Source organism: Salmo salar, chromosome 03, assembly GCF_965601325.2.
Source record: "Salmo salar chromosome 03, fSalSal1, whole genome shotgun sequence".
Lineage (NCBI taxonomy): Eukaryota > Metazoa > Chordata > Actinopteri > Salmoniformes > Salmonidae > Salmo > Salmo salar.
The window spans coordinates 45,790,866-45,810,403 of NC_138293.1; the positions used below are offsets into that span (position 1 = coordinate 45,790,866).

At 43.7% G+C, this 19,538-nt stretch overlaps 1 protein-coding gene and 1 long non-coding RNA gene across 2 annotated transcripts; both read left to right on the forward strand.

The window, feature by feature from the left end:
* Positions 1-1,046: 1,046 nt before the first annotated feature.
* LOC123741657 (uncharacterized) lies at positions 1,047-8,938 on the forward strand. Its single transcript, XR_006769138.2, has 3 exons — positions 1,047-5,016; positions 6,231-6,353; positions 6,474-8,938. It is a non-coding gene; the product is annotated as an uncharacterized LOC123741657 (long non-coding RNA).
* Positions 8,939-15,137: 6,199 nt separating this feature from the next.
* On the forward strand, positions 15,138-18,224 carry LOC106600591 (ras-related protein Rap-2b). The gene has a single exon (XM_014192068.3). The coding sequence runs from the start codon at positions 15,439-15,441 to the stop codon at positions 15,985-15,987; it is 549 nt and encodes a 182-aa protein (XP_014047543.1). The 5' UTR covers positions 15,138-15,438; the 3' UTR covers positions 15,988-18,224.
* Positions 18,225-19,538: the final 1,314 nt, after the last annotated feature.

Below are 19,538 nucleotides of genomic sequence, written 5' to 3' on the forward strand. Positions count from 1 at the left end.
CATCGTGGCCAGAAAAAGTTTGGAATTTATTCTGCAATGGTTATGAAAATAAAATAAATAGGAAAAATATTCCTATGATCCTATGTACACATGACCTTTGTTTTGGAGGTGTTCAGAACAAGGTTAAGGGTAGAGAAAGCTTGTTGGACACTAAGAAAGCTTTGTTGTAGAGCATTTAACACAAAATCCGGGGAGGGGCCAGCTGAGTATAAGACTGTATCATCTGCATATAAATGGATGAGAGAGCTTCCTACTGCCTGAGCTATGTTGTTGATGTAAATTGAGAAGAGCGTGGGGCCTAGGATCGAGCCTTGGGGTACTCCCTTGGTGACAGGCAGTGGCTGAGACAGCAGATTTTCTGACTTTATACACTGCACTCTTTGAGAGAGGTAGTTAGCAAACCAGCCCAAAGACCCCAATACTCCTTAGCCGGCCAACAAGAATGGAATGGTCTACTGTATCAAAAGCTTTGGCCACGTCAATAAAAATAGCAGCACAATATTGCTTAGAATCAAGGGCAATAGTGACGTCATTGAGGACCTTTAAAGTTGCAGTGACACATCCATAACCTGAGCGGAAACCAGATTGCATACCCTAGAGAATACTATAGACATCAAGAAAGCCAGTCAGTTGATTATTGACAAGTTTTTCCAACACTTTTGATAAACAGGGCAAAATAGAAATAGGCCTATAACAGTTAGGATCAGCTTGATCTCACCCTTTAAATAAAGAACGAACCTTGGCTGCCTTCCAAGCAATGGGAACCTCCCCAGAAATGAGGGGAGATGAGCTGGCACCCATGAAAGGGAATAATGACTCTGACAGTAGGGGGCAGGTCTGTGCATCATCCTGTGTGGGTGGCGGCTGTGCAGGACCCTTGTATCCTGGGGTTGGACTTTCTTAGGAGCACAGGCTGCCAGTTAGACCTAAATAGGGGCACACTGAGCTTCCAGGGAGGGCTGGCAATCACCATGCCCCCCCCCCCCCCCCCCCCCATGTCACATTCACACAACCCAAATATCCCCTTACTCCAACAGTTAAAGCAGCATAGACTCATTGCTGTCCACCCTCCTCCATATTGGTGTGTTACATTCCCCCAGCTAACTTCATGACACATCCCGCCGTGAGCCCGTGCCGCGCCCCCCCAGCCCAGCTACCCCAGATGGGAGAAGAGAGGACACTGTCTGCAGTGAGGGAGATATGGGGGAGGAACTGTGTTGGTCTTGATCCCGAGCAGCAAGAACGGTTGTGGCAGTTGCTGTTTGAATTCAGAGACAGCTTTGCGCTGAGTGAGGAAGAGGTGGGTCAGACTCATCTGGTGCAGCATGAGATCAACACAGGTGATGCTCGGCCCATCAAGACGGGTCCCCGCCGTATCCCAATGGAACGCCAGGAGGCGGCAGATAAGGCTGTGTTGGAGATGCAGCAGGCAGACTTCATCGAGCCCTCAGCCAGCCCCTAGGCGGCACCAGTCGTCATGGTTCCTAAGAAGGGGGGCAAGCTGAGGTTCTGTGCGGACTACAGGTGGCTGAATGAGGTAACCAGGAAGGACTCATAACCCTACCACGTATCGATGAGTCGATGGACTTGGTTAGGGTCCTCCTGGTTCTCCTCACTAGACCTCCGCAGTGCTTACTGCCAGGTGCCCCTCTCCCCAGAGACCAGAGACAAAACTGCGTTCTCCACTAACAGAGGACACTGGCAGTTCAAGGTCCTGTGCTTTGGCCTGTGCAACGCTCAAGCTACTTTTGAGCGTTTGATGGACAGGGTGCTGGATGGCATCCCCCCGACAGGAGTGTCTGGTATACCTCGATGACATCCTGGTCCATGGCACCTCCTTCCAGTCAGCCCTGCGGGCGCTACGGCGTGTGCCGGAGAGGGTAGTCGCCGCAGGCCTGAAGCTCCACCCCGAGAAGTGCCACTTCATGAGGTGAGAGGTGTCCTTCATGGGCCACCAAGTGGGGAAGGCAGGTATCAGCACCATGGAGGACAAAGTGGGGGCTGTCCGACACTGGCCCACCCCCACTGAACAGCATCAGCTGAAGCGCTTCCTGGGCTTGGCCTCGTACTACAGGAGGTTTGCACGGGGCTTCTCAAGCGTCGCTGAACCGCTTGTTGCCGAAGGACAAGGCCTTCACTTGGACAGTGGAGTGCGACAGTGGAGGCCCCTGTGCGTGCCCCCCCTGACCTCACCTTGTCCTTTATCCTGGACACAGACACAAGCAATATGGGCATGGGTGGGGTGCTGTCCCAGGTGGGGCCAGAGGGGGAGAGTGGTGGCATACTTCAGCAAAACATTCAACAAACATGAGCGCCGCTACTGTGTCACCTGGCGTGAGCTCCTGGCTGTTGTGACTTCCATCAAACACTTCAAGTACTAACTGGGTGGCCTGCCCTTTACTGTAAGGACTGACCACTCTGCTCTCCAGTGGCTCATGCCTTTCAGAGAGCCAGAGGGGCAGGTTGCACGCTGGTTGGAGGAGCTTCAGCCGTACGACTTCACAGTGGTGCAAAGAGCAGGGGCACGCCACTCCAATGCCGATGCCATGTCCCGTCGGCCCTGTACTGCAGATGGGTGCAGCCACTGTGAGCGGAGAGAGGGACGTGAGAGAGAGAGCTGTGTGGGGAGATGGGTTCTGTGCCACAGTGTGTCGGGTGAGCGGGCCTGTCTGCTGTGAGCTGCAGACTGTCGACGTGGCTGAATGGGGGCAGCACCAGGGACGGGACACAGACCTACAGCCAGTGCTACAGTGGGTAGAGGCACAGTTGAGGTCACCGTGGGAAGAGGTGGCAGCGCTCTCACTCGCGACCAAAGGGTTGTGGTCAAAGTTAGAGAGACTGAGGCTGGCTGATGGCGTGCTTCAGCGGGCATGGAAGGAGCCAGCTACGGGAGAGGAGAGGTGGCAGGTGGTGGTCCCAAAAGCACTGCAGGAGGCTGTGCTCCAGAGCATTCATGGGGGTGTGGGGACTGGACACTTTGGGGTCACAAAAACCCTCCGCCGCCTCTGTCAGGGCTTTTACTGGGGGCAGCACAAGAGGGATGTGGAGGACTTTTGCCGCCGATGTGACAAATGCACAGCGGCGGCAAAAGCCCTCTAGGCCGTACTCATGCTCAGCAGGAGGTGGAGTTTTGGACAGCGGAGCGGCATGCCATGAGGACCTTGGGCGGGTGCTTGTCCCAGTCACGCTGGTGTTTGGCAGAGACGATGGCCAGCTGCTGTCCAAGCATTTTGTTGAAGGGAGTGGAAAGACCGCTGGGTGCTCATGGCCATTGACTATTTCACAAAATGGCCCGAAGCCAATGCTCTGCCTGACCAGGAGGCAGAGACCATTGTCAACAACCTTGACAGCGGGGATGTTCAGCAGGTTTGGAGCTGCGGAGTCCATCCACAGTGACCAAGGAAGAGTCTTGTGTGTTCAGATTTTATTAGACACATGCACCGAATACAACAGGTGTAGACCTCACAGTGAAATGCTTCCTTTGAGCCCCCAACCAACAATGCAGTTTAAAAAAATACGGATAAGAATAAGAGATAAAAGTAACAAGTAATTAAAGAGCAACAGTAAAACAACAATAGCAAGACTATATACAGGGGGTACCGGTACAGAGTCAATGTGCGGAGGCACCGGTTATTTGAGGTAATATGTACATCTAGGTAGAGTTATTGAAGTAACTATGCATAGATGACAACAACAGAGAGTAGCGGCAGTGTAAAGAGGGGGAGGGGGGGAATGCAATAGTCCATTTGATTAGATGTTCAGGAGTCTTATGGCTTGGGGGTAGAAGCTGTTTAGAAGCCTCTTGAACCTAGACTTGGCGCTCCGGTACCGCTTGCCGTGCGATAGCAGAGAGAACAGTCTATGACTAGGGTGACTGGAGTCTTCTGACAATTTTTAGGGCCTTCCTCGGACACCGCTTGGTAGAGGTCCTGGATGGCAGGAAGCTTCGCCCCAGTGATGTACTGGGCCGTACGCACTACCCTCTGTATCGCCTTGCGGTCAGAGGCCGAGCAGTTGCCATAACAGGCAGTGATGCAACCAGTCAGGATGCTCTCGATGGTGCAGCTGTAGAACCTTTTGAGGATCTGAGGACCCATGCCAAATCTTTTCTGTCTCCTGAGGGGGAATAGGCTTTGTCGTGCCCTCTTCACGACTGTCTTGGTGTGTTTGGACCATTCTAGTTTTCCTAGCCACCGTGCTTCTACACCTGCATTGCTTGCTGTTTGGGGTTTTAGGCAGGGTTTCTGTACAGCACTTTGAGATATCAGCTGATGTAAGAAGGGCTATATAAATACATTTGATTTGATTTAGTTTGTTGTTGATGTGGACACCAAGGAACTTGAAGCTCTCAACATGCTCCACTACAGCCCAGTCGATGAGAATAGGGGCGTGCAAGCTAATAACGTTAGTATTTTGGACAACCAAAGTCAAAATGATTGATGAAATCGAAGTGTGTCAGCTATATGGTGATTTGCGACTCATTACTTCCATTTTACCGATACTGCCAGTAGTAGTAGGCCAACCGATAACACCAAGACGGAATGAGTTTGAAGTGGATGCGCTGCCGAGAACAGCTAGCATGTCCAGCAATGTACATCGCCAGTGGCACACACACACTTCATGCAGATCAGCAGCTCTACAATGATGTGATCGACTGTCTCCCAGGTGGGGGCTTTTCGTGGCAGCCAGACGAGACAATAGAAGGAGGATGTGGTGAGCAAAGTTACCAGGGGCAGAGCCAGAGGGGTGTCCGGGGTGACACAGACATCTGACGTGCCACACCGACATTTCATTCGCTACTGGCAGGTTGATGCTGATTGACATCTTATTTCACCTCTTATTGAAAGAAGCATTTATTTTGACGTTTGGCGGCGCATTTTTGAAATCGAGGACGAGGAAGAGAGAATATTAACGTTAGCTGCGAGATACAGAAAAATAAAAAGAACATACAGAAGAGAGAATATTTCCACAGCTCCACAAGCTCTTTTTACGATTGGCGAAAGCATCATATTTGAAGTAAGTTTTAAGGTTTAGCATCGGGTTTAGGTTTCCTGAACAACTTTTATGAAAGTTGAGTCGCTGTGTAAGTTAACGTTAGACCTTTGGCTCCATTAACAGACAGTTAATCAGATAAGAGAGATCAGTTCCCAATGTAGCCTAACATTATGTTTACGTCTGTGCTAATAATACATGCTTATACAGTGTAGTGTCGAAAGTTACAGTATACCAATGTTTAGCTAATGTGGGGTAACTAGTAGGCTACAGCTGTCAGTGTTCAGCAAGTTAACATTCAGCAATTTGAAATCCATTAACTCAATTACATTTTCGTACTTGAACTCAAAATGAAAAATGTATTGTCAATCTGTTAACGTTACTCAAAAGGTTAACACAATTTGCAGATAGCCTGTTTTGCTATCGTAAAGGTGTAAGAAATTATAGCTAGCCAAGTTACTGCAGAGTAGGGCTAGCCATGATCTAACTAGTAACTTTGGCTGGTAGTTGATTTTAAGGTAAAGTTATGATAATTGGGATTTGTAATTAAGATTGGACTAAAATGTGGGTAATTGGATGCTTAGATGTAACCATAGACTCTTATTTTTGCATAGGGTCAATTAAAAATGAAAAGAAATGGAGAGATAGACTTATTTTTAAAGAAGCACAAAGAGGCAGATCAGTTGCAAACAGACCCCAGCCCTTGTCTCACCACCGGACTCCAGAGAAGCTCCCTACCTGAGGGTAGTCAGAGTCAGTGTGGTCAGACATCACAAGGACCCATTCTACCACCACCAGGTCAGAGCATCTGTAACCGATGTGAAAAGGCTAGTTAGTTAGCGGTGGTGCGCGCTAATAGCGTTTCAATTGGTGACGTCACTCGCTCTGCGACCTTAAGTACTTGTTCTCCTTGTGCTGCAAGGGCCGCGGCTTTTGTGGCGCGATGTGTAACGGTGCTTCGTGGGTGTCAGTTGTTGATGTGCGCAGAGGGTCCCTGGTTCAAGCCCAGGTTGGGGCGAGGAGAGGGATGGACGCTATACTGTTACACATCTACCAGGTAGTCAGTCACATGCCCAGTTCAGAATTTAAGTTTAGCTTCAGTTTGTAATAGATGATTTTGTCAGATTAAGCATCACTTTAAAATGTTGGCTCTTGATTCATGTGTACTTATTTTGATGGCTGTGGCATTTTTATTGTGATTCTACACTAATGGTTCTTGTGTTATTGTAATGTAATAGATGTATCAAGGGATGACACAGAGACCTCTGAGCAAGACAGTGAGCCAGAGCTGCCAGGAGATGTCATCGACCCCCTTCCAACTGCATCAAGCACCAGATATGCTGTTCCAAAAGGACCCAATGGTATGCCAGGACTTTCCTTTAAACTACACATTTTAGTTAGCAGCTGTTAGTATCTAATCTTGTTGATCCCTTAATTATACATTTCCTTAGAGATATGACATTATTTAACGTGTATTTCAGACATTTCAAGATCCAGAGAAGAGGGTCCTGTACAGCCGTGTTTGAAAACATTTCCCAGAACTCAGCATGGTACTAGGAAAGGGGCTTTCAACAGCTCCTGGTTTAAGGACAATTCATGGCTTGAAAATTCTGTAAGTCAAGATTCAACATATTGTTTCGCCTGTAGACATTTTTCTCTGCCCAATACACCTGATTCTGCCTTCACATCACAGTCAGGTTTTTGTAACTGGAAAAGGGTGCTGTTTAAAGATTCTGGGTTAAAGCTCCATTCGAAGGCAGAGCATCATATCAATGCTATGTATGCTTGGAATCAGCATAAAAGGGCTATTGACAGCAACTTATCAATGTTAGATGTCATAAATGAGGACCGGAAAAAGGAGGAAAACTGTACTTACATTAAAACAATTACAGATGTGCTCCTGTTAACTGCCACTCAAAATACAGCGCAGAGAGGTTATTGAGAGTCTGATGACTCTCACAACAAGGGTCATTTTTTTGACAATCTTAGAAGGAATAGCAAAGAATGACCCTCTCATAGAGAAAAGGATGAATGCATATGGCAATGCTAAGTACACAAGCCACCAAATCCAGAATGAAGTTCTTGAGGGCTTAGCTGAGATGGTACATCGTGAAATAATAAGACAAGTAAAAGAAATGGAAGTTTTTAGTGTAATTGCAGATGAAACCAAAGATTGAAAGAACAAATGTCTTTAGTTGTGAGGTACTATTACAACGGAACCATCCACGAAAGCTTTCTACACTTTCAGTCAGCTGAAAGCTTAGATGCAGCAGGCCTCAAAAATTATAATTGATTGCCTTGAAAAACATGGTCTGGACTACAGAAATAATCTTGTGGGGCAAGGCTATGACGGTGCATCCGTCATGAGCGGAAAGCATTCTGGTGTGTCTGCATGGATTAAAAACAGTGCAAGATTTGCATTTTATGTGCACTGTAATGCACATTGTTTGAATTTGGTTCTTGTCGATGCTGTAAAATCAGTGCCTGAGGCAGTTAACTTTTTTGCTCTCCGGCAGAAGCTTTAGAACTTTGTATTTGGCTCGTACGTTCATCTCAAGTGGCTTGCAGTTCAGAAAGAGCAGTATCCACAGCAGCAGCCCAGGGAACTACAGAGATTTACGGATGTAAGGTGGGCATGCATGACGTAATCTGAGGGACAGGCTTCCAGCAGTTCTGAGAGTGCTATAGAATATCACACTTGAAAATAGTGGTGATAGATCAGTGGAGGCAAGGGGACCTTCTTTCTCAGATAGATTTACATTTCATAGGGCTTTTGGTTACCTTCTGTCAAGTGCTTGGTGATGCCAAATGTCTTTCTGACATGCTCCAATCAAGCTCTTTTGACCAAGCAAGGGCTGTGGATCTAGTAGGTGCCCTTACAGACACATTACAGGACTACAGAAGTGAGGGTTACTTTGGAGAAGTATGGAAAGAGGTTGAAGAGATTGCAGAGCACTGCAAAATAAGTGTACAAACAGTGTGTAAAAGACAGCCTAAAACAAGCTTAAGATTTCACGACTCATTGATGATGAGCACTGTAGGACAGAAAAATTGTGACCAAAGTGATGGTGAGAGCTTCCAAAGAGCTATCTTTTATCAGGTGCTTGACAGTCTCACAGCTGAGGTGCAGAGGCGTTTTCAAAGAAGAATTGCAACATAATGCAAGGGGTCCAGTCTCTCAACCCAAAGAGTACAACATTCTTCAATGAGGAGACTCTGTTTGCCTTTGCTCAGACCTTTGAGTCAGATTTAGAGGACCTCAAACATGAGGTTCATCAAACCAAGCGGCTTCTTGATAGGACAGAGAAAAGTGGAAGGGACAGACCGTCTACTCTCTTTGACTTTTTTGTGTTTCTAGAACCTTATAAAGAGGTCTTCCATGAGCTATTTCGACTTTGTAAGGTTTCTGTTGTTACATCAGTCAGCAGTGCTTCTTGCGAGAGAAGCTTCTCAGCTTTAATACTGATTAAAACCCACCTTAGGACAACAATGGTTGATGACAGATTAAGTCACCTTGGAATTCTCAGTGTTGAGTCAAGGAGGGCACGCTCCCTCGACATGGATGAGTTTGTGAAACATTTTGCCAGGACTCACCAGAAATTACCTAGGATAATTTGGCACTTAGGCGGTCCCGCTGGTCATGATTAAAACCTGCACTGTGTACTAGCTAGTACACTGACATTCTAAAATGATACATCCAAAGGGTATCATGTCACACAGATTTCATTTGGTCTTGATTAGGCCAATTCCAAAACTTTCCTTTGCTATTAGTTAGCATAATATATATGAGCATAAATATGATACTGTAAGTTTAATATTGATGGGCACCAAAATAATTTGTATTTTTCCAAGTCCATTTATGCTTAATACCTGGAATGTCAAATTGCAGTGTGTTTTATTTGTAAATGTACTTTTTTTGTAAATAAACTATGCAATTTATGTAACACACAAATGCTATCTTATCTCCGTGGTACTTGAGCTTTATTTTCTGAAAATATACTTATAGACCCAGATTATATATTCATGAAAACAGTGAACCAAGTCTCTCCAGTGTGTGTATAAGAGAGAAATTGAGCTGCAGTTCCGAGGTAGAGACACTGACTATTCATAGTATGTTAATGAATTCCAGTGAAGTAACCCTTTTGGACCACACTATCTGCCACATTGAAGAACTCTGGGTTAAGTGAAATATCACTTCTACCTCTAATCAGCAATCATAGGATTCATTCATGCTCCTTAGATGCCACGTTAGGGTTACACACACATTTTCTGTCATGGTCTATGGACCCCCTGAAGTAGCCTTGGCCACCCCATGTATAACACTCTAGTTCCGCCACTGAAAGTACCTGGGCTCGAATTTAGTCAAGCTTGCTCTATATAGATTGATGCTTCTAATTGTGCATGTTATAAATTACTTTTTTGATAGGCTATACTCGATGGTTGGATTTATGTATTGTTTCCAGTGCTACATTAATTTGGCAGACCTAACTTGATTGACCCTCTTTTTACAAGGCCTAGTCTATGAGAGGGCTAATCATATTTGTATTAATATTTTAACGCCTATAGGCTATAGAGATGCATTCAGGTAATGAACTCATTATTATACATCAAGATTTTAATTTGATTACAATTATTTATTGTCAATCATTCTTGAATTAGAAACAAATGTTAAATAGTCTACTCTATTACCCTATACATCACATTAAATTACGAGAGAAACCACTTTTCCCAGTGTGACTTTAACTTGACCTAATTCGAATGATTGCCCTTTATTAAAGATAGCATATTTTTCCTAGAAAGGACAGCCTATGATAGGCCTTTATATTTGTATTGTATTAATATGTTAAAGCCTTGTTAGGCTATACAATTAAGTAGATTAATGAACAGATAATACATTCATTACTTTTTTTCCCCAATTATTTTTTTATATGAAAGGATGTATAATAGAATGCAATATTATGTGAATAATGTTCATTAATGTTAGTGTATTAATAATAATAATCATCTGATAATCAGACTGAAATGTAATATTTCTCCTATTTTTCATGTTCATATTGACATTCGTTACCCGATTATCAAAAGCTCTCTGGTATATGGACCCCCCATCTACAGATGTTCAAAGAGAGAATCTTAGCCATACCAGACAGATTCCTGAAATTACCACAAGGCTGTGGATCCTACAACAGATACCAGGAAACACGACACAATGCACCAAAACTAAGTTAAGATCAGCGTCGGGATCATTGCAGTCAGCTCTCTATCTCAATATCCCAGCCCTGGGCACACCGGAATCACTTCACAGGTATTTTAATGAATGTATTGTGTCATTTTTCTATATCAATTAAGTTTGTGGCACACTACTACTCCTTGTAGATTAATGTCAAACATACTTTGTCTAATATTGTAAAATGTAACCATTTATTCGGGAAATGTAAAACCTTTATTTTCAAAAGTAAGTGTAAGCTTTATGTTTTAAACCTCTCAACTAAAACTGCCTGTATTCCTTGTTCACATTAGATCTCAGAGAAGATGTGGTGCGTCTAACAGAGTCCATAGCAACTGATGCATCCCACTTGGAGAAGGTGAATCAAGCAATGACCAGACGTCACCAACAGCCCACTCCACCACCTACACCAGAGTCAGATTTTTTTATGCTACACTGTGAGAGCATCATGCGGACCGGTCAGACCCCAGTACAGCACTCTGTTACAAGCTTTGGAGAAAGTGCCCCAATACCTCCCCCTCTTTCTACTGGACTTTTCTCCTGAAGATAGATTCCAGAGAAGGAAATGGATTGAAAACTTGAAACTTCCATTGACTTTCACTTTGTACAAGTATGCCTGTGGTAACTACCTAGGCACTCTGACATTCATATGGAAGGTAACCTCACATGGCACTGGTGTTCATGAGACCAGGCTTCTGTCATCTCCACCCTGAGAAAATAAATACCAACATACCTCACTAGAGCAATGCAAAAAGCATTCCTGTACAAATACGCACATGCTGCCAAAGTGAACAGCTACTTCCTGTCACGTGTGCTCTCTGGCTTCTAGGTTATGGTGCACAACTGTCACCATCGTTACGTGCACCTGCGTGTCATCAGACTCACCTGGACTCCATCATCTCCCTGATTACCTTCCCTTTATATGTCACTCCCTTTGGTTCCTTCCCCAGGTGTCATTGTTTCTGTTCCAGCTTCATGTCTGCGTTGTTCATGTTTCTTGTTTTGTATTATGTTTAGTTTTTCTATAAAATTATTCATTTCCTGAACTTGCTTCCCGACTCCCAGCGCACATCGTTAGCATCAGGGACTTAAAAAAAAAAATGTTGGGGTGTCAGAACCGGAGCTACGTGGGAGGCTTCAGCCGGTTTGTCGAATTCCCATTCCTCGGCGGGTTCCCCTGCCTTAGCTGGCTTGACGGGTTTCCATACCTCAGCGGGCTCGATAGGCTCCCATGCCTCGACCGAGGCAACTGGTGAGGTCTCAGCCAACTCATCAGGCTCTCACGTCTCAGCCGGTTCGTCAGGTTCCTGCGCCTCAGCGGAGGCGACCGGTCCGCTCCTGATCCCTGGGATCGTCATTTTGGTTGGCATCCTGCGGCTGGAGTCACGCGTCGGGAGGAACTACTGTCACGTGTGCTCCCTCTCCAGCTTCTAGGTTACCAGGCTGCTCGTTATGGCGCACACCTGTCACCATCGTTACATGCACCTGCACGTCATCAGACTCACCTGGACTCCATCATCTCCCTGATTACCTTCCCTATATATGTCACTCCCTTTGGTTCCTTCCCCAGGTGTTATTGTTTCTGTTCCAGCTTCATGTCTGTGCGTTGTTCATGTTTCTTGTTTTGTATTATGTTTCGTTTTTCTATTAAATTATTCACTTCTCGACTCCCAGAGCACATCGTTACACTTCCTGAGAGAAATGTATCGGTTTCTGACAGATGACAAGAGTTCAGCGAACAATGATGAACAGTGCCCACTTGATGAGAGAGTATCATTGTTTCTCCTTGATGGTGATGACCCAGACCTGAAATGGATTTGAGGAAGCTGAATGGCAAATCACAATCCTCATTCCAGGCCTTTTGGGATGAAGCACAGAAGTATTTTAATGAATACACAGCTCAGGTCAGCTCAGCCTTTTGCTATATCAATTGAGGACTTGCGTGACACAGTGGAAAAGCGTCTTAACCAGAAATTAAAATCCCATCAATACAGTGGCTAAGACTGCAGTTTACACCCAAGAATCCATGGTTCATGTCTGCTCTCCAGTACATAGGAAGGTTTGACCTCAAGTTCATGGTCCAGCCTCGGGTGATAAGGGACATCAAGACTCAAAGTTTGTTGCAGTACAGTGGAACTACATTAAAAACAGTTTGCCTGCATGTGGCAGAAGGACTAAAATGTTATGTGTGGATGATAAGGCAATCATCCCTGTCGGAGAACCTGGCCAGCCTATAGGGACCTGTAACAGAGGCAGACATCCAAGCATTGCTCCTGTGAGTGGGCCAGTTCTAGCAGCTGCCAACCATGATTACCACATCAGCTGACTTGTACCATCTGTCGACTTGTACCATCTGTAATGTTGATCCCAGCATCTCCATCTAGTTCATTCTATGATGGGAAAATTAATGTCGCTGTCAAGGACAAGCTTTTCCAGCCATCCAGCCCCTTCGACACAGTTAAATCTCAGCATCCTCAGAGGAGAGAACTACAGTGAAGATGTCAATCTTTATTATTCAATCTGATGGTGGGCCAGATCACAGAACCACATCTGTCTTTGTTCAAGCATGCCACACACTCCTGTTTGTTCAACTTGATCTTGACATGATTATGGCCTGTAGAACAGCACCAGATGACAGCTGGGCCAACCCTGCCGAGAGAGTTAATTCCCTTCTAAACTTGGGGCTTCAGGGAACAGCCCTGGCGAGGGAGAAGATGGAAGAATCAAATAAGAAGCTTGTGAAGAAGTGTAGCACAATGACAAGCCTACGTAAAACAGCCACCAAACAGCCAGACCTGAAAGAGGATTTTGAAAAGAGTATGCATCCTGTTGCAGCTCTTGTGATTGGCCGGTTTGAGCGCCTTAAGTGGAAAGGAACCCACGTTGAAGTACATCACGACGCAACACAGGAAGAAATTGCCAATATTGCACAATTCAACATCATTAATACAGAAGTTGACATGATGCATGACCTCAGCAGAAAAGACCTTGACAAGGAACAGTACAAGCAATTCCAGGACAGACATTTCAAAATGTCACAATACATGGTACAGATCAAGAAATGCGAGGGAGAAGATCCATGCTGGTACTGCTTAATGAATCCTTCATGCTTGCCAGAAGAACAATTTATGAAATGAAGGTTTGTGCCTGATCCAACATTGACAGCAGACAGACGTGAGCACCAGAAATGTGATGATCTGTACAGCTTGGACACCACTGACAAGGAAAGGCCTTTACATGTGGTTCAGAGATTTTCCAAGAAGACAATCCATATCATGAGCAGATAGCTTTCAAGGGGCTAACCTGTGGAATGCAAGTGGAGACGCAGAATTACTCAGCAATCAGTGTTATTCCCAGATGTGTCCATTGTGGATGTCCAGATTTTCTTGAGGGAGAAGAGTTTGTGAGGCTCAAACAATTCCAACATGTCAGGCCAATGTGCCCAGTGTGTAAGCAAGAAGGAAAGCAGTTCATTACGAGAGCTCCAATAAATCTTTTAAAAAATGAACACCCTAGAGACCAGAATAAACAACAAATAAAGGGCAAAACACACCGTGCTGTTGAACAGTAAAAAGCAGCAGGTGATTGTGCTATTGCGTCTGACCACAGAACATTGGCCGTCATTTTCATTTCCAGATGATTCTACATTGTTTGTTGACACCCAGTAGGTGATCTACTGCACACGGCCAACTTTAGTTATGGTGTCTTGTGAAGCTGTTCTTGATTTTTATCAGATTTGTTTTAATCAGGAAAATAAACTGTCACAAGTTATGCTTCCCGTTGTGTTTAATTTCTCATGGTTATAACAACATTGCAACATCTGCATTCTTTTTAAGAAAAATATTGTAGGTTTTCGCATGGAATAATATAACTCTTGAAGCTCACATTAGGCCTAGAGCCTGCACAAGTGCCTAGGACAATGTGGTAAAGTACTTCCTTATGCACTTAATTTATATATATACACACATTTATTTTTTTCGCTCGCCTCACTTTTCTGGGGGGAAAATCCATTAAACAGTGAATACATTTTGTCTGTCCTAACCATACTATTTGTGACAAATGTAGTATGTTTATTGGTCATAGTATGGCTATAGTTAGTATGCCAAAAGTTCCCGAATGTCGTACATTTGCCAAGCAGTGGACACTATTTCCTTGCTTTTGAGGCCCATAATTCAATACTTCAGAAAATGGGCGTGGCTTTAAAACATTTTCAGATTTGAAGAAAATTGCGGAAAATATGCAGCCAAAGTCTGACTAGAGCGGATACATATTTATTTCTTTAACTAATTATGACAAATGTTGAACAATGTAATAAAGTAATGCCTTTTCAAATAAGTTACGTTACACGTTATGTTGTCTGACAATTTCTTAGCTACGCTAGCCTTACGAACCGCATAGCATATTATTACAGCAGTTGCTTGTATGTACCGGTATGTTTGCTAGCTACAGTCCTAACGTTAGTTGGCTGGTAATACATTGAACTTGCCAGTATATTATGGACGTTCTCAATGGACATTGTTAATGAAGTCATAAGATGTCTAGCTAGCAATTTGTTAGCTATCCTAACAAGCTAGCAAGAAGTTGTATATTTCAACTTCCAGTAGACAGGCGAAGCGCTAGTACACTCAACTGAAAGGATACTGTTTGTTTACAGTATACAAAAATTAACTAATAATATGTGGTATATACTCTTGTATACAATATGTTAGCATGGGTACTCGAACAGCTGATGTCTCAAGTTTGCAGGGTGATGAACGCATTCTCACGTCAGGTTTTTTGCGTTAACTGGCGCACGCACATTTTTGGGGTATATCTTGTATGCAAGCACGGTTTATAAATGAGGCCCCAGGTGACTAATATTTGCGTTGACTAATGTTTTGGGTGACTGCCCCTTTAAGAAATCACAGAACTAAGCCCTGGTTCGTGACGTTAGTTGTCTTGCGTTGAGAAACTGTGCAGGAAACGCCAGCCATAGAAGAGATCACGCTTTTTAACACCGTGGCACAGTACAAACAACGGAAAATGTGCTACACGTTATATTATTAATGTTCGGAAACTGCCGCTCTCTTCGGATTCTTACCAGGACCTTCGGAGACGACCATCGAACGCGTTTCCGCCGAGGGATTTACAACTCCCACCCTTGAAAGAGCTGCCTTTCTGCAGACTGAAAACATCGGGTGGGTAGAGGATCCGTGGAGAGGGGCTGTCTGTTTTCTGAAGCCATGAGGGAGTATAAAGTGGTCGTGTTGGGCTCGGGCGGCGTGGGCAAATCTGCATTGACTGTCCAGTTTGTGACGGGATCCTTCATTGAGAAATACGACCCCACAATAGAGGATTTTTACCGAAAGGAGATCGAGGTGGACTCGTCTCCCTCTGTTCTGGAGATACTGGACACGGCGGGGACAGAACAGTTCGCCTCCATGCGAGACTTGTACATCAAAAACGGGCAGGGGTTTATTTTGGTCTACAGTCTGGTCAACCAGCAGAGCTTCCAAGACATCAAGGCGTTGAGGGATCAAATCATCCGAGTGAAAAGATACGAGCGAGTGCCCATGGTATTGGTTGGAAATAAAGTGGACTTGGAAGGCGAGAGAGAGGTCTCTTCCGGGGAAGGCAAGGTGCTGGCTCAGGAGTGGAATTGCCCGTTTATGGAAACTTCTGCCAAAAATAAAGGCTTGGTCGACGAACTGTTCGCAGAAATCGTGAGACAGATGAACTATTCCTCATTACCCAGCGTTGGAGATCGCTGTTGTTCTTGTGTTCTTTTCTAAGAAAACATCTTTAAGTTTGCAACTGTGATTGTTATCTAGCTAAGTAAAACTCATAAAAAACAAGGCCTGTTTTGATAACTTGTTGATAACAAAATTATACGGCCTCTTTTTGATAATGCGACCGTCAGTATTATTGGAAAGCTATTTGCACACACAATCGACGATGACAACAATTTATATTGAAATAGCCTAAAAAGTGTTTACATGACAAAGTACTTGAATGTTTGAGATTTTTTTAAATATCACACAGCTTTGTAATTGACACTTTTTCTGTAAACGTGCCTCACTGGGAATGTCTTATTGTAAAACCTAAGAGACACTTTTTTTTGTTATGGAACTTTGGTGGGGTTTGATTACTGTTGAGTTGTACTTTTTCATGGTTTCTGGGCGGGTCCTTCTGGCCTGGAGAGGGATTAGGATTAATCCCTTTGCTGAACAGGGATTGGTCAGTTTTTGTGTGGATTCTGATGGGCTCAAGGACCCCCCCCCCCCCCCCCACCCCCCAAGAGCAAAAGTTCATGTTTGGACTTTGTGTCAAATAAACCCCAAACTCGGTGAATATGCACTGGTCACTGGAACTAGCCTAAACCTGAGCAACTAATTAAAATGACTAAACATCAAGAAATTGTGTATTACCTGCAGAAAAAAAGGCCTACCAAGATGTGTTGTCAGGCCATGGAGTGTTGTGGATTGCTTTTTTGTGTTTTTCTTCAGGATTTGGTAACGTTGGATTTAACTTCCCCTGCCCGTCTCACTCTTCAATGTGCACAAACAAGGACCTTACTGATGTGACATGGGGGGAAAACAGGACCCCATGTCAAGTGCCTTCCTAAGAAATACACCTATGTCTGTATGTGCCAACCAAGGAGCCCTACAATCACAACAGTACTTTACCTTTTAATTTCAGTTGGGCTCATAGTGAAAGAGGGTTCCGTTTCATTTTAATCACTTTTTGACCTCACTCCTTTTTGATTTGAACTAAACTATTCGTACACATTTGCCCATGGAAGAGGTGGTCAGAAAGTGACATTTTGGAACTGAAAGCCAAAACATTCAGGAGATAGAGGTGCTCAAAGTTGACCAATTTAGCATACCATGATACATTTCTTCATCACTGGAAAATATAAATGGTTGAGTTTGATATCATTTAAACGCTTAACAGGCTTGTAAAACTATTAAAAAAATATATATTTTTTTTAATGTCAATTATCTAAAATGTGTAAACTCCAATTTACATATTCTGAGGTATATGTGTTGTGCCTGCCATCAGTTGAGACACAGAATACTCTTAAATACAGGTTGGGTGCCATTCGAATCTTTAGAAATATAATTCATAGAATGGAACAATCCCTTCAGACCAGTGGAATTTAGCTGGTGCTACACCATTGAAATTTACATTTGTACTTTCACAAAGATGGCCACCGGTCCACTCACCGTTGAATGTCAACTTAAATGGGAATGTCTATTCTATTATGTATATTTCTATGATTTCAATAGGTTTCATATGGAATATTGACAGTGTAATTTCAAACAACTGATATTCTAATTCATGTCAACATTTTGTGATGTGTGGACAAATCATCTTTGTGGTACCATTTGAAAGCTGAAATTTCTGTTATTCCCATTTTAGTACATTTAGCCAAAACATGACACCCACCCTATATTCAAGAGCATGCTGTGTCTCAACCAATGGCAGGCACAATACAAACGCCTCACATTATGTAAAATAGGGTCTATGCTAGTACAAATGCGAAGTTGATGCTTTTGTAGATAATTGAATTTAAAAGATAAAAAAAAAAAAGACATTAAGAAATGATTAAATAGTTTGACAACCCTGTTTGTAAGATTTAAAAGTGTTTATTTTCCAGTGATGAAGACATGGTGTTCAAATAAAAAAGGTGTGCGGTTAAAAAGTGATTTGAAATAAAATGTAACGGCCCTTTTTGTCTTTTTCAGTGAGGAAGTTGAGGTGTAGATGGAATAACAGTTATTTCAGGGCAAAGTTTGGCCTCTTTTTTTCCCCCCACACTGGTATACCTTCACTGAGAGTATGAACCCAAACAGCTTTATGTTGTGGGTTCAGCAAAAAGTAAGCCATGTTTGTTTTTATCTTAGAAATAGTTTCTTTTTGAAATGTGAATTCCTGATTTCAATTGTAATTTTGACCCCAGACAAGCCTTTTACCACCCACTTGTCTGGATTGAACAACTTTTAATACAAAAGGCATTTTCTGTAAAGTTTTGGTGTGTACTCTTCATTCTGTTGGTGTGGTTGTGTGAATGCTTGTGCACCAGCTACACTTGAACATGTGTTGTGTAATCATTAGTGCGAACAGTTGCATTTTGCAACGAAAACAAGTTTTTATTGGACAAATTCAGGTAGGTCCCTCCCTGTTTCGTTCCTATGGCATCCGTTTAAAGAAACGTTTTGCAACAGAATTGGCGTAATGAATACGCCTGTGGTCATTGGCATTAGGCATTGTATTTCTGATTTACTTTTGCCTCATACCTCAGGGCTAGGCCTGACTCTTAACAGACCTCTCCTTTTTCAACCCTTCACAAACCTCAACAAATAACTTAATTTCCACCCTATTTCATAAACATGTTGATCTCTTTAAATTGCTTTGACACATGAATTCCTCTTTGCTTTGTCAATGGTTGAACATAAACAATATTTTTCTGTGGTATAGTCGGTATAGTCAACCTATTCAGTAGGCTTCTTCCTCCCTCCAGCTGTTTGAGTAGAGGGCAGGCTGGGTGTTCAGTTGGTAAGGGGTACTTCCCTCTTCCCGCCACATGTTTTCTGGGTAGAGGGAGTCAGGAGGGCACAGAGGGTACTTTCTGTTTCTATAGCCAGGCCCAATCAGCAGCAAACAGACGGACGTTTGTGACACTGTGTGTGTGTGTGTGTGTGTGTGTGTGTGTGTGTGTGTGTGTGTGTGTGTGTGTGTGTGTGTGTGTGTGTGTGTGTGTGTGTGTGTGTGTGTGTGAGAGAGAGAGATGCAGGGACGAGTACTGGGAAACACTCAGCAGAGAGGGTGAAATCAGATGTGTGGGAGTTTTGTGTTTGAAAGAAGCAGAGAGACTGATTTTCTGGGAAGTGCAAAGCCCGAGTGTTTGAGGCTTGTATGTCTATGCCCATAAAATGAACAGTCAAAGCTTTATCATGCTGAGTGGTTGGAGGCAAGACATTCCATAAATTAAGGTAGATGTAGCATAGTCATGGCGGAGGAAGGGAGAGTAGGTGAACTGTGGTGAAATGGAGAAGGAATTGAAAGATTATATCCTCCATACTACCAAGGAGATTCTAATGTGTGCATGCGTGTATACTTTATGGTTATGTGTGTGTGTGTGTGTGTGTGTGTGTGTGTGTGTGTGTGTGTGTGTGTGTGTGTGTGTGTGTGTATAAATATCAGTGTGTGTGTATAAATATCACTAAGTGTTTACAAGCTAGAGAGAACTGTGAGGCCAGGAAATTTTCAGAGAAATCACACAAATATACAGTTCCAGTTTTAAAATGGAGGCTGATTGAGCCTGTCTGGGACCATACTG

Bases quoted from the DNA above. Each gene is read 5' to 3' on its own strand.
- LOC106600591 (XM_014192068.3), top strand. From the start codon at position 15,439: ATGAGGGAGTATAAAGTGGTCGTGTTGGGCTCGGGCGGCGTGGGCAAA.